The sequence below is a fragment of the Hyperoodon ampullatus genome, assembly GCF_949752795.1.
Source record: "Hyperoodon ampullatus genome assembly, chromosome: 3".
NCBI classification, from domain to species: domain Eukaryota; kingdom Metazoa; phylum Chordata; class Mammalia; order Artiodactyla; family Ziphiidae; genus Hyperoodon; species Hyperoodon ampullatus.
The window spans coordinates 179,206,003-179,221,004 of record NC_136916.1 but is presented as its reverse complement, the minus strand read 5'-3'; the positions used below and the strand labels follow the sequence as shown (position 1 = coordinate 179,221,004).

Sequence of the window (15,002 nt, the reverse complement as noted above, 5' to 3'; positions counted from 1 at the left end):
CCTCTGTGGGAGCGGGGCGCTGCCCTCTGCGGGAGCGGGGGGCGCTGCCCTCTGCGGGAGTGGGGCGCTGCCCTCTGCGGCTTCCGGGGCGCTGCCCTCTGCAGGAGCGGGGCGCTGCCCTCCGCGGGAGCGGGGCGCTGCCCTCCTCTGCGGGAGCGGGGGGCGCTGCCCTCTGCGGGAGCAGGGCGCTGCCCTCCTCTGTGGGAGCGGGGCGCTGCCCTCTGCGGGAGCGGGGCGCTGCCCTCTGCGGGAGCAGGGCACTGCCCTCTGCGGCTTCCGGGGCGCTGCCCTCTGCGGGAGCGGGGTGCTGCCAGGGGCAGCTCATGCACAGACCAGCTCCCAGAGGCCCTGGGTGCTTCTCAGGCCGCGTGGAGCCGTGGCACTCTCTCCAGATCCCCGTGGGTCTGGGCAGGGAGACAGGCTGGGTTTGGGGATCTTCCTCGCAGACGAGGACACTCACGTCAAAGGCGTCCAACAGTCACCCAGCCAGGTCTCCCTGGGGCCAAGATGACGTGGGAGCTGGGGAGCAGCAGCCTGGGCTGGGCCTGGGGTCCACTCGCTCAGCTCCCTCAGCGGCCAGGGTCTCCTGGACATTGAGCCAGCCCCCAGCTCTAGCCTCGGGTGCCCTGGGGGCCTCTGCGAGGGCAGGTGGGCTCTGAAGCCGAGGTCAGAAACCAGGAGGTGGCGAGGCCAGGGCCGAGACAGTCTTCGGACCCAGCATTCCTAGCAGAAGGGCCAGCGCCGAGTTGTCAGACCAGGATTCAGCTCCTGCCTCTGCAGGGCAGGTGCTGGGTGAGGCCCAAGAGAGGGTGAGCTCCAGTGGGGCTGCATCCAAACCCCATCCTGGCTGGTGTCACCCTCCCCCCAGCTCAAACACAGGTCCTCTCCACTCTACAACTCTACCGCCCGGTTCCTGGCCCCTTATACACCAGGACTGGGTGCCAGAGCAGCTTAGCCTCTACAGGCTTGGGCCCACCACCCCAGGTGCCAGCCCCGCCCCCATCAGGCCTGGGCCCACCACCCCAGGCGCCAGCCCCGCCCCCATCAGGCCTGGGCCCACCCCAGGCGCCAGCCCCGCCCCCATCAGGCCTGGGCCCACCCCAGGCGCCAGCCCCGCCCCCTGCTCTGTCCCTGGGTTCCTGTGGGCAGGAGGCTGGACGCTGGCGAGAGTCAGGGGCTCGCATGGCGGAAGCCCAGCCCAGCCTGAATGTGGCCTCGTGGACACAGGCGCCTCGCAGGTGGGTAGAGGCTGAACTCCAGCCTGGGGCTGAGAAGGTGGGACGCAGCCTGACCCAGGACTCACAGGAGAAAAGGGAGGCACACAGTATTGTAAAGGCTCCGTGTGTGGGCAGGAATTGCGGCTCTGTGGGAACCAGGGAGGGCATCCTGGAGGGCTCCGAGGAGGAGGAGGTGGGGGTTTAAGAGGGGCTAGATTTGGAGAGCAAACAGTTTGCGCCTGCCCTGCATTGGGCAGTCCAGCCCCTGACCAGGGCTTGTGCGGATGGAGCTGCTCGGGGTCCAGATTGGGGGCCACGCAGAGAGGCCTGGTCAGGAGCAGTGGGGCTCCGCAGCCAGGAAGGGCTGGACGTCAGCCCTGCCAAACACAGTCCTGGCCCTGGGCCTGTCCGTCCAGGCCTACAGCGTAGCGGGAACTCCAGTCTCGCTCAAATAGTTGCCGCAGCTGCTCCTGCACAGTGGTCACCCCTGGCTGGGTGCTGGAGGCCCTCTGGCTGACCACAAGGCCCACACCCGAGGTGCTGCTGAAGTAATCTTCGGACCAGTTGGAAGTGCCTGTGGGCGGAGACGCTGGGTTACTGGGCCGCACGGGGGGTCCTCTGCTGCCTGGCCCAGCCCGATGGCCCCAGCGGCCACTCTGCCATGGTCCGACTCCAGCCCTGCAGCCTCTCTGGCGCCGAGTGCAGCCCGCTCTTCGAGTGAGGGACTGCACCCCAGCAGCCCACAGACTCAGTGCTCGGGGGGCTCGGTGCCAGGGGTCCCCACCTGCCTCCATGGGGGAGGGCCTGAGCCCTTCAGCAGGTCCCTGCCCGGGGTCCACGCTGGACGGAAGAGCAGTGCCCCCTTCAGCACCCTGGCCTGGCCACCGTCCAGGTGACACGATCCCTTCTGCGGGCCCGTGTGCCCTCTGCTGGTGTCTGCTCGCTCGGCAGCCCACAAGGACTCAGGGGTCCTGAGCCCCTGCCCGCAGCCCTCACCCCTGCTCACCTACGTAGGCCGCCTTCTCCGTGACCATGAACTTGCTGTGGTTCACCCTGCTGAAGGGGATGTTGGAGTGGTTCCTCACGGGCACAATGAAGACTTTCTTGGGGGAACAGAGAGGGCGTGTCAGCCAACAGGGAGGCTGCCTCCCGGCCCGGCCAGGGGGTGGGTCCTCACCACGTCCACGGACACGTTGGCTGCGGGGTTGCTGAGGGCCTGCAGGGACCGCAGGTAGGGGAACATGCTGGGGTCCGTGTTGAGCCAGCAGCTGACCAGCAGGCGCACGCGCACGCCCCTGCCGACGGCCGCCGCCCGCAGCGCCGTGTCCAGCACCGGCCAGTACCTGGGGAGGGGTGTGGGGGAGGGTCAGGGTCCTCAGGTCAACCGGGCCGTGCCCACACGCCCCGAGTGGGCAGGGGTGCTGGTGGTCAAGGCGACAGGCCAGGAGCTGCCCACGGGCAGAGGGGCCTCCCCGGTCCGGGGCCGCCCGGCTCCCGCCGGCTCCCTCCCGGCCTACCTGGCGGGGTGGATGAAGCGTGTCGTGGGGAAATACTCCATCACCGAGGCATAGATGAACTCCCGGGCGCTCCCCATCACCGCCAGCAGCGCGTCCAGGTCCCGGGTGCGGCCGTGGGGGCAGAGTGCGGGTGGCGATGCCTGTGCGGGCAGAGAGGTCCCTGAGGGCACTGTCCACCCGGCTCTGAGCCACTGGGTTCCTGGGCCCGTGATGCCACGGTGCACCCACCCTCCAGCCCTGGGAACCAGGAGGAAGACACGACGTCGGGTCTAAACAGGGGCCCCGGGCTGGCCTGACTCTGGAGGAAGCTCCCTGCGCGGCTCAGCCTGGGTCCCCACGTCTGGGGAAGCGTCCCTGCCTCCGAGGCAGGGTCTCCACTGTAGCCCAGCACTGGGGTAGCTGCCGTGTACCCTGAGGGAGGGTCGTGGCTGGTGGGCATGACCGCCCGCCCCTCAGTCCCCCTCTCCTCCCCCCAGAGTGACAGAATTGCCTGATGCACGGGTCCTCCCCCCACCCTCCCTGGTCCTGAGTCAGACCCCATCCAACAGTGTGCTTGGAGGCCCCCAGGGCCACAGGACGACCCCCACAAGCACTCAGGTTGCCTGTCTCCCGTGGATGACGATGACCGTGTCCTCTCCTGGGGCCGGGCCTGCCCCTCATCCTGGGGCCGCAGCGCCGTCCACGGTGCTGGCTCCCCGAGCCGTGGCCCCGAGGACCTAGCCGACTCTGGGCTGTCTGCAGGGTGGGCAGGGCTCCCTGTGCCTCTGGCCAGCCAGGAGAGCAGGGCCTCCAGTCGGCCCCCCGACCACTCTTACCGAGAAGTAGGCAGTGGTGGGCAGCCCGTCAAAGTAGTCCTGGAGGGGCTGGAAGCGGTTGATGTGGGAGGAGAAGTCCCGAGGCCAGGGTCTGGGGAGGACAGCCTCCGGCAGCCCCAGCACCCAGTAGGTCTGGAAGGTCTTCTCCAGGTCCTGGGCCAGGCGGCTGCAGTTGTAGATGATGGCGCCGAGCTCCTTCACCTGCAGGCACCGGGGCAGCGCTGCGGGAGGGGCCCCTCTGGGGCCGTGTGGACCCCCTGGGCCAGGGGTGCCGGGCAGGTGCAGCCCCCGGCTCGGCAGCCGGTCAACAGCAGCAACCATCACCCGCGAGAATCCATAGTAGATGGTGCGCTGGGGGAAGCCATGGGGTGGGGTGCCCTGCGGGTCCCTGTTTTCCTTGAACATTGTATTCCAAGGGCAATACGTGTTTATTACCAAAAGACAATAGAAAATACATAAATGCACAGAGAAGAAAGAAAAAAAAATCATTCTCCACTGCTAAACGACAGCTGCTGTCACCGTTTTGACTCAGGGTTAAAGCATTGCTTTTCCTAGAAGGGATCGTGCTTTGTCTGCATGATTTCCTGGATAAGGTGACTTGAGCATCTTTCCGGGCGGTTAAATGACCTTCCGCAGCAGGAGTTCGGTGCCGTTAGAATCCGGTAACCAGTCTCTGGGTGTTTCTACCACAGCGATGTTACAGACATGGCCACTTCCCCCAGGGTGACTGCCCGCATGGGGACATGGGGTCTCCCCTCTCGGGGCTCGGGGACTCACCTGTGTCAGCGACCGCCAGTCCATGTTGGCACTGCCCACATAGATGTGCCGCCCATCCACGACCCAGAACTTGGAGTGCAAAACGCCACCGGTGAGCCTTCCCATGGGCACATGTCGCACCTGGGCGCCTGACGAGGGTGCAGGACGGTGCGGTGAACCCGCTTCGTGCTGAGCCGGATTCTCAGCTCTTTCTTTGCAGTTGGGTGGATTCCTTTCTCCTCACAGCAGCCCTACTCAGTTGATGCTGTTATTCCCATTTAACAGGTGGGAAAACTGAGGCATTGACCAGCCTGGGGTCCCTCCAGGCAGCCGGGCTCTGTGAGGATTATCCCTGCTGCCTCTGGCTCCCGGCCAAGCCACCACCCACGGGCTGAAGCGGCTGGGCTCAGCAAGGCCCGGAGACCACCCTGTGCTCTGCGCCCTGGGAAATGACACGTCCGGCTGCCTGGAACCAGCCCTCGGGGAAGCCCACTTGAAGGCGCTCGCAGCCCTGGGCTCCCGGCCTCCCCGTCCCGGGCAGCCCCACTGCTCTCGCCCGTCCCCAGGCCCAGGACGGCAGGAACCTACCTCGGGCCACCAGGACCTGCAGGTCGGTGGAGTTCCGGACCAGTGTCGGGGTGCTGGTGGCCACAGCCAGGGAAACGTTTCTGTCCAGCAGCTGCTGCAGCTTCTGCAGAAGAGCCTCTCCCTGCAAGAGCAGGCCAGCGGTGAAAGGCCACCCCCGTCCCACCAGGAAGGGCCCAGACTTCCCCAGGAGGCCGCCTCTGGCCGCCCACAGCTCCATCAGACAGATGCGCTGCCTGCTGGGCTTGCTGTGTGCCTGGCCCCTGGACGGCCCGCAGCCTCCGAGTCGGGGGAGGGGTGGCGCACCAGCTGGGAAGAAGAGTCATTGACCCCAGTGTCGGGCCCCGTGAGGGACCAGTAGAAGGAGGCCACATGGACACTCTCCCGGGCGGCGTCCAGCAGCTGCAGCCAGGCCTGGGCCAGGGGCTGGGCAGACGGGCTGCCTGCTGCAGGCGGCAGGTCCTGGGGGATGCTTTCCACGAGGACAAGCCTGCGGAGAGAGGCGCCAGGTGTGAGCGCAGGAGCCACCAGCCAGCCTCACATCGCCTGCTCCGTCCCATCCAGCCAAGCGGGAGGGCTGAGCCCAGGCCGAGGGTGCAGGGGGGCGGCCGCAGGCCAGACTGGGAAGGGCAGGCCTGACACCCAGGAGTGCCCCGGGGAGGGGCCTGAGTGGGGGGCCTGAGAGCAGGGCAGATGGGGCCCAGGCCCACCCCACGCCCAGGCGCTGTCTGCTCGGGGCTGTCGCTTGCAGAGCCCGGCAGAGGTGTTGGGTCTGGGCTCCTGCAGCTGTGGAGGCCCTTGGAGACGCCCGGGCTGACCCAGAAGGGAGGGCTGGGCCAGTGGGGGTTGGGGGTATGCTGGGGGTGTGCTGGGTTGCCAGGACCCCCCAGCGGGGCGGGAGGGGCGGGGGCTGCGACTCCACCCCAGGTGGAAGGGCTGCGATGGTGCCACCTCGGCCCAGGTAGGACCGGGGCTCGCGGCCTTGTCGGAGTCCCTGGGTGGCAGCCTGCGTTTGCTGCAAAGAGTGCCCCAAGTCGTGCCCGCCCCCCGCCCCCACTCCGGCCCATACAGTTCGGGGATTCTACCCCTCCCCCGACCACTCTCCCCGCCTCAAGCCCACTCTCCCCGAACCTGCCTCTTCCAACAGGAGGTGGCAGGAGGCGGTGCTGGTCCCGCTGGGGAGCCCCGGGGGGAAGGCAGGCGGCGGCCGGAGCAGCGCCGCGCCGGCCACCCTGCAGACCTCACGGGCTCGCTCACCTGCAGGAGTCCTTCTGCTGCTGCTGCGGGGCCTCCCCTCCCAGGGGCGCCCAGGCCAGGCTGGAGCCGGGGCCCCACGACGCGGTGGGCCCTTCCTCGGGGCGCATGTGGCCCCCGGCGGAGGGAGGGAGCACTTGCCACAGCACGTAGGTGAGGGTCACGGCGCTCAGGCTCAGCAGGGCCAGAGCCCCGCGCACCTGCAACCGGAGGAGGGCGTCACCACGGGGTCCCCGGGGCGCGGCCGGGCTCTTCCCGGGGGGCCTGACGGCCTCTCCGGTGCTGAGACAGACCGTCCCTGCTGCCGGGGAGGCCAGGCCTGCCGCTGGCCGGGGCTGGCGAGGATGGGGCCACGCAGGCCCGAGCCCACCGCCGGGGCCCAGCCCGGGGCCGCGTGGTCACTGGCCATCTTCCCAGGCCCCCCGGGACAGGGCACGTGGCTGGTGCCGAGCAGCCCACCAGGCAGGGCGCCCCGGGGACCCCGTGGCGACTTCTGTCCTTGCCACTCTGGCCCAGGGGTCCTGTGAGGCTGCTGAGCCCCCTCCTCAGGCCCCCAAGTCCTACTGGGCGGGCCTCCCTGTCCCGTGGGCTGTGGGGTGGCGTGGATCGGGGCCACGCGGGGGCCACCGATGCGCTCTGCAGAGGCCTCCGCACCTGCTTGGGGTGACCTGGCATCACCCACAGCTCCAGGCCCGGCTGCAGTGGCTCCACGGTGCCTGGGCAGCTGGGTACAGGGACCACCACCTCGTGGGGACCCTACAGCCACCCACTCCTGCCCAGGGTCGCACCCTCAGCACAGCCTGGCCTGAAGCTGGCGCGTGCCGTGCCTGTCACCAGTGCGTGTGCGTGTGTGCGTGCGTGTGCGTGTGTGCGCCCCGGTCTGTTCCCGGGACACGCGTGACCCGCTGTTCTCCCTCTCGGACCCCCTCTCGGCGGGCATGTCGGTGTCTGAATCTCAGTTCCTTGTTTCAGTCCCAACCTCAACGAGCCCGATGCCATTTCTGCTTTCCACCGTGGCCCTCCAAGGCCGGCCTACAAATAGCTGCTTCCCTTTCCGGGCTGGGCCCCCCGTCCTGGCCCCTTGCAGCCCCTCCTGGGCGCCAGGCAGCAGCCCTTGTCCTGGCTGGGGAGACCCGGCCCAGAGAGAGTGTTGCTGTTCAGGGGGCTGGGGGCTGAGTCGGGATCCCTCGATGCTGCCAGCGGGGCTCTCCCTGTGCAGCAGGACTCTGCAGCCAGCTGGGGACGGAGGATGCGTCTTGTCCCCTCAGAGTGGTCACTTCCACAAGGAGCTGGAAGCCGGCCGGCTGGGCCCCGTCTGGAGTTGGGCCCCTCCCCAAAGCAGCCTCAAATGCCACCATGAGTGGGATGCTCCCGAGCTCAGCGCGCCCGTCCCGGAGTGCAGGGAGGGGCCCATGCGCAGCGACAGGGATCACCCCCCCACCCCCGCCCCACCCGGCCAGCCAACCTCCGAGGCATCCGTGAGGGGTGCGTGCAGCCCTCCCTCCCGGCCTTGGTGGGGAAGTGGCCCCTGCAGCCTGGGGCCTGGGGCCTGGGCTGCGCTGCCTGCCTGTGAGTGCAGCTGGGCCAGGCACTGGGGCCCAGGGAGCGGGTGTCCTTCCACAGGACACACTGGCCCACTTCAGTGTGGGGAAGGGGCGGCCATAGGAGCTGGGCCCGGGGGGCTGCGTCTGCCCTGAGCCAGAACCATTACCGGGAGGCGGGGGCCCCAGAAAGCAGAGTGAGAGAAGGGGACTCAGGCAGAGTGCCCGAGGCCCGGCACCGCTCCCTGCCAGGAGCCCCCATAGAGGGCAGTCAGGGTGCTTCCCCACCCGCACGCCGCAGAGGAGCGCTCGGGGGCCCGCCCCTCCCCTGCCTGCCCGGGGAGGGCTCGGGGCCGCATCAGGCCTTCACAGTGAACAGGCCGCAGGCCCCTTCACTGACCCTCAGGAGAGGCAATCGGGGTGCAGTCCTGGACGGGGCCCCAGGGCCATCCTTGGACAGACGCTGCCTCTGCTGCACCGCCCGGGGCCCCAGGCAGACAGGAAGGTTGGAGCGCGGCAGCCCTGCCCCCACGGCCCCCATCTGGGACTCAGAGCACGGCCAAGGCACCTGCCGGGCCACCCATCCCCTTGGGAACTACAGGGGCCTGGGGAGGCCAGCCGTCCAGGGGGGCTCTGGGCAGCTGCAGCCCTGGGGACCCTGTATGTCCAGGGGTGGGGCTGGCTGTTGGGAGAGGATGACCCACTAGCGCTGGCATCTCAGGGCCGTGACGGGCTGGGAGACTCCCATGGGACAGCTCTGAGCTCCCCCCAGCCGTGTGCTGGGCAGCCGTGGGACCCTGCAGGCATCGGAGGTCATGGGTGAAGGCGTGGGACTTCCTGCCGTGCAGGGCATGTGGCGCAGCTGCCCGGCCCAGGCTGGGGCGGAGGGAGGGCTTGCTCTGAGCTCTCTGGGAGACCCCGGGGCCCTGGCGGTCCTGCACAAACTGGCAGAGGAATGGCTGCTCTGCAGGCGTAGCTGGAGACTTCATGACGCTTTGGGCCCAGGGCTGCTGGCAGCACGGAGCCAGGGGACAGTGGACCAAAGCCCCCGTCTCAGGACCTTTGGCCTGACTCTCCCATCTGGCCTCACTGACACTCACCTCTGGGCATCCTGCCTTGGCGTTCATCTTGGCTTTGCCACAGACGCAGGCCCTCAGCTCGCCAGCGAGCGCCCGATCAAGACCCACCGGCCTCCGCTCTGCAGCCTGCCGCTTCCCCTTCTGGCCACTTCCTTTTCTTCCTGAGCACCTCCCTCCGCACCCTTGACAGACATCTGGAGCTGGGTGGGCCAGCCAGCGGGTGGGGCTGAAAACTTTCACATCCAGAGAAAATCCCCCTCCACCCCCCAACCCCAAGTCACAGGCTTACGCATCTGAGTTAGTTTTGGTGCAAACCACCGAGACTCTTGACTTGAGGAACCGGGGCTTGAACATTGTTTTTCTCCATCACACTGACCAGATTCTGGGGCTGGCAGCCTAGGGATGGTGTTGGTTCCACAGTCATCAGGAGCCAGGTCCCTGCAGCTCTCAGCTCCCAATCCCTAGGGTTGACTGGCAGCCTCATGGCCCCATAATTGCTGCTGGAGCCCAGCCATTACCTCATGTTCCTAGCAGAGCATAAGGGATATCCCAGAGGAGCCATCCTGGAGGTCCCACAGGGTACTTCCATTTATGTCTCATAATTAAGAACTTAGTCACATGGCTGCATCTAGCTGCAAGGGAGGTTGGGAAATGGAGGCAGCTAGGACCCCCATCTGGGAGAACGCAGGTGGGTGGCTTACTGGGCTGCCTGAAAAGGCAGGCCTGGCTATAGTTTGCTGGTGCTTAGCCTGGGTCCCCAGCACGGATTTCTGCCTCCACCTGCTCCATCCCACCGCCATCCCCCCCGCCCCAGGGCTCTCTGAACACAGGATCCTTTCACCCCCACCCCTATGCCCCCTGCCCCGCCCCCGCAGACAGTGGCCTTTAGAATAGCCCTTCTCTTTGCTTTTTGTGTTTGGATTTGGTTTTCTTTTCCTCCCTTTGGCTGCTCTCTTCATTTCTTCCTTTTTTTTTTTTTTTAAAATAAATTTATTTATTTTTAAATTTTTGGCTGCGTTGTGTCTTCGTTGCTACACACGGGCTTTCCCTAGTTGTGGCAAGCAGGGGCCTACTCTTCATTGCGGAGCACGGGCTCTAGGCACATGGGCTTCATTAGTTGTGGCATGTGGACTCAGCAGCTGTGGCTCATGGGCTCTAGAGTGCAGGCTCAGTAGTTGTGACGCACAGGCTTAGTTGCTCCGCGGCATGTGGGATCTTCCTGGACCAGGGCTCGAACCCGTGTCCCCTGCATTGGCAGGTGGATTCTCAACCACTGCACCACCAGAGAAGCCCTCTGGATTTTTTTTCTCATTCCATCTTCTCCTATTCCCTTAATTCTAGGCTTTGGGGGATGATGCTTTGTGATGGAAACTCACACAGACCACTCAGACACAGGGGAGGATTCTTTGCCCTGGCCATCCTGTGGTCCGGCAGGTCACCAAACAGGTCGTGACCAATGCATTGTGAGTGAAAGGGCGTTATGTCAGTTCTCTTCTGAAGCCTTTAATCTTGGGTGTAGGAAGTACCACTCTTCCCTCCTGTCTCTTCGGGGCTCTGACAATACAGCCCCGATGGGAGAGCCCCTCGGGCTTGCTCAGCAGCAGTAACTATTCTTTGGTTGTGTTGATCCGCTGATGTTAGGAAGTGGTGTGTTTCCACACTACTCAGCTTATCTTTAAAATTTTGCCCCACAGGGCTTCCCTGGTGGCGCAGTGGTTGAGAGTCCGCCTGCCGATGCAGGGGACACGGGTTCGTGCCCCGGTCCGGGAAGATCCCACATGCCGCGGAGTGGCTGGGCCCGTGAGCCATGGTCGCTGAGCCTGCGTGTCCGGAGCCTGTGCTCCGCAACGGGAGAGGCCACAACAGTGAGAGGCCCGCGTACTGCAAAACAAAACAAAACAAAATTTTGCCCCACAGACATAAGAAGATATATACATCATAAACATCTTTCCCTCTTCCTGAATAATGTGAGGACGTTTGAATATTTCAACTCCAGAGATCTCCTTATATTCTGCTGTTGTCTTTTTTTTTAAAATTCCAGCTTGTAATACTATTATTATTATTATTATTTTAAAACCCCAAAGGGGGTTCCCTGGTGGCCTAACTGGTTAGGATTCCGGGCTTTCACTGCTATGGCCCGGGTTCAATCCATGGTCAGGGAACTGAGATCCCACAAGCCATGCGGCACAGCCAAAAAAAAAAAAAAAAAAAAAGACACCCCCCCCCCCCCCACAAATTATGCGTCTTACATTTATTTTATCCCCCCGGGGTGTGTTGAAGAACTACTCACTTTTATGGATTTATCTACTCACCATTCCTTCTTTTATTTCAGAGCTTTCCTCTGTGACCACTGTCCTTCCTCCTGAAATAATCTTTTAGAATGAACTTGATATAAAATTTATATTTTAAGGCAGGACAAGAAAAAGTTAAACGTAAAGTTCTCTCTCTGTGTTTGTTTGGGCCTCCTCCCTCCCTGATGTGCCAGGTGCATCTGCGTCACACCTTAGCCAGAGCTCCTCAAAGGTGGTCGTGCCTGCCCCCCTGTAAAGATTGATTTTTCCTTCCTTCTGACGCTGGCAGTGCAACTTCTTAAAGAATAGCGTTCTTTCCCAGCTCTGCAGGGGTCACGGTGACCCACTGCCCACTTTGTACGTGCTTCCCTGGGCTGTGCCCCCTTGGTGACCTTTATGTAAAATACCGTATGTCATTCTGATGTACGATCCTTTGTCTCGAAAATGTGTGTGACTGTGTCTTCCACTCCGAGCAGGCAGAACCGTCCTCAGAGCTTCTGAGAATCTGCTTCCCCAGCTAGAATCCTCAGTTGGCTTGAATAAAGTTCGCTTTTTTCTTCTTAACTTGATAGTTCATTGAATTTTTGTCAACAGACTTGACTAATCATTCAGCTGGGGATAAAATTCTCAGTTGCCCATTATTTTCCATGAACTGGGAGCGTGTTGACAAATGCTCCGTTTTTAGTAACATGAACGTGGCTCTAATGCTCCTTCATTACTGAAAGAGCTTTTCTAGGTACAGAATTCTTAACTGACAGTCATTTTCTCTGGAGCCCCAAAGTCTTTAGGGTTCCATCATTGCTGGGAGACCTGCTGTCACCCCTTTGTAAGGACTCCTTTGCTCTGCTTGTTTTTAGCAGATTCTCGTCGATGTCTGTTACCATGATGTAACCAGGTGTAATTTTCTTTTCTTCCTTTTATCCTGGCATACATTATGCTTCCTGTAGCCGTGGATACATGTTGTATTAGTTTGCTAGGGCTGTTGTAGCAAAGTATCACAGACTGGGCAGCTTAAACAGCAGAAATGGACTGTCTCCCAGTTCTGAAGTCTAAGAGACCCAAATCAATGTGTCGGCAGGGTTGGTTCCTTCTGAGGCCAGGAGGGAGAGTCTGGTCCAGGCTCTCCCCTAATTTCTGGTGGCCCCTGGGGTTCCCTGGCCTGTCTATGGCATTCTCCCTGTGTCTTCACGTCATCTTCCCTCTGTACACATCTGTCTCTGTGTCCACATTTCCCTTTTTCTAAGGACACCAGTCATATTGGATTAGGGTCCATCACAGTCATATTGGATTAGGGTCCATCACAGGACTTCATCTTAATTTGATCATCTGTAAAGACCCCATTTCCAAATAAGGTCCCATTTGCAGGTCCTGGGTGTTAGGACTTTAACATCGTTTTGGTGGACACAGTTCAACCCACAGCACGTGTCTTTCCCAGGTCTGGAAAACTCCTCTCTGTTCCCTCTGTGAATCCGTCCTCTCCCCTGTTCTCCCCTTTCCCGTCAGGAACGCCAGGCAGACATGTTCCACTTTGTCACGCAGTCCTCTCTGCCATCAACCCGTCTCATAGCTTCTACTTCCATGTTCCTGGGCATTGCATTTGGATAACTTCCTCTCGTCTTTCTCATCACTGACTTATTCTTTTCTTTTCTTATAAGCTTTATTTATTTATTTTTTGGCTGCATCAGGTCTTCGTTGCTGCATGCGGGCTTTCTCTAGTTGCGGCGAGTGGGGGCTACTCTTTGTTGTGGTGCTCGGGCTTCTCATTGCGGTGGCTTCTCTTGTTGCGGAGCATGGGCTCTAGGCGCACGGGCTTCAGTAATGGTGGCGGCTCGTGGGCTCAGTAGTTGTGGCTCGCGGGCTCTAGAGCGCAGGCTCAGGCGCGCAGGCTTAGCTGTTCTGTAGCATGTGGGATCTTTCCGGACCAGGACTTGAACCCAGGTCCCCCTGCGTTAGCAGGCAGATTCTTAACCACTGCGCCACCAGGGAAGTCCCCGCTGACTTATTCTTATTTTAGCTGTGTCTAATTATTTAATTCTCTTATTGAGGTTTTTACAAAGCTTTGAGTAATTATCATTCTCAATGTGATGCTTTTCCAACTCTGGCTATAGTTTATATTCTTTTGCTCTTTTCTAATCTTTTTTTTTTTTTTTTGGCCAATCTGCATGGCATGTGGGATCTTAGTTCCCCTACCAGGGATCAGACCCGTGCCCCCTGCATTGGAAGCACGGAGTCTTAACCACTGGACCGCCAGGGAAGTTCCAATACAATTTTATTTGTTATTTCATGCTGGTGTTGCTCATGGTGTGTTTTATGACCTTTGACCAGGAATTCGTCCTGGGCTAGACGTACTGTGGGGCGATGGAGGGTCCTGGGCTGAAGAGGCCTTTCTCCAGACATGATTTGCATTTGCTTCTGTGGGAACCCAGGATGGCGACCAACCTAGAACCACTTTGAATACATCACTCATCCTGGAGGTTCTTCACCCGTCTGGGGCTGTATATATAAATTTGAGCCCCAGGCCCACATGACACAAAGGAAACTGAGAAGAGACACACGTCGGTGGCGCTCACGGCTCTTCTTTCTTTCTGTAGGTTTGGAAGATGCTGGTGCAATGTTTCCAAGTTGGATTAATGAACGAACAAGCTGACCTCGAGTCCTGGACCCAGGAACTCTTAATACGAGTCTGTTACTCACCCAGGAGGCCCTGCGGTGGGAGATCTCAGACGGCGTCTGCCCCACCCCCTCCCACTGAGGGCACAGAGATCTTCAGGGATCTGGTCTGTCTCCCTGGTTTTTTTTCCGTTGGGGTGTAGTTGACTTACAAGGTGTACAACATAATGATTCAATATCTGTACAGATTACACTCCATATGAAGTTATTATAATATAGTTCCCTGTGCTGTACATCACATTTTTGTAACTTACTCATTTTATACCTGGTAGTTTGCACCTATGCTCCCAGCTCCACGGGGAGAGGACAGCTTGCCCCACAGGGCACCCAGGGCAGTGCTGGGCCGGTCGCAAGGCAGGCGGCGAACTGTGAGGAAGTGCCTTCGTTGCGGTTTCTGCGGGAACGGGGGGTGAGGCAGGGCAGGCAGGCTTAGGATGGGCCAGTTATGTTTGAAGGGCACCCCACCCCAGAAGCTGGTGCTCGCTGTGAGTGTGACGGGCGTATAGTTGGAGGCTGTGTGGGGACTCCAGGTACCCAGGCGAGTCTTCATTTGCTTAGTGATGGCTAACAGGCCCTCAGGTGGATGATAAAGCATCAACTTACAGATAGTGAAGTGTGGCTAATACCCTCCCTGATGCCTTTTTCTAGTGCATCTGGCCCGTCAGTACCCGCCTGAGCTTGCCTCTCTGCAAGTCTGTGGGGACCTACAGGACGGGGTGCTGCGTTTCTCCTTCACTTATGTGTGTTTAACCCATTTTCCACTATCTTCCACTTATACCAGGCAGGGCCTAAGGCTCTCCTTTCGGCATCCTTTACACAAGAGAGTTTTGGGGGGTTTTTGTTGGGTTTTTTTTTTTTTTTTTTTAATCCAAAGCTGGGGCAGAGACAGACCGGTTTCTTCAAGTTTGAAGGCAGGGACTTCCCAGGTGGCGCAGTGGTTAAGAATCTGCCTGCCTATGCAGGGGATACAGGTTCGATCCCTGATCTGGAAAGATCCCACATGCCGCAGAGCAACCAAGCCCGTGCGCCACAACTACTGAGCCTGTGCTCTAGAGCCCGCGAGCCACAACTACTGAGCCCACGTGCTGCAACTACTGAAGCCCACGTGCCTAGAGCCCATGCTCTGTAACAAGAGAAGCCACCAGTGAGAAGCCTGTGCACTGCAATGAAGAGTAGCCCCTACTCTCCGCAACTATAAAAAGCCCATGCATGGCAACGAACACCCAACGCAGCCAAAAATAATAAATAAATAAAATAAATACATTTTAAAAAGTTTG

General features: G+C 60.9%; 1 protein-coding gene across 1 annotated transcript; it reads right to left on the bottom strand.

Moving 5' to 3' along the window:
- Positions 1 to 1,588: 1,588 nt before the first annotated feature.
- Positions 1,589 to 8,958, bottom strand: PLD4 (phospholipase D family member 4; the record flags this gene model as incomplete). Its single annotated transcript, XM_079699378.1, is given in 11 exon segments — positions 1,589 to 1,791; positions 2,224 to 2,320; positions 2,395 to 2,560; positions 2,735 to 2,874; positions 3,550 to 3,750; positions 4,327 to 4,454; positions 4,894 to 5,014; positions 5,197 to 5,380; positions 6,148 to 6,344; positions 8,786 to 8,859; positions 8,862 to 8,958. Coding segments are annotated over 11 exon segments (1,608 nt in total).
- Positions 8,959 to 15,002: the final 6,044 nt, after the last annotated feature.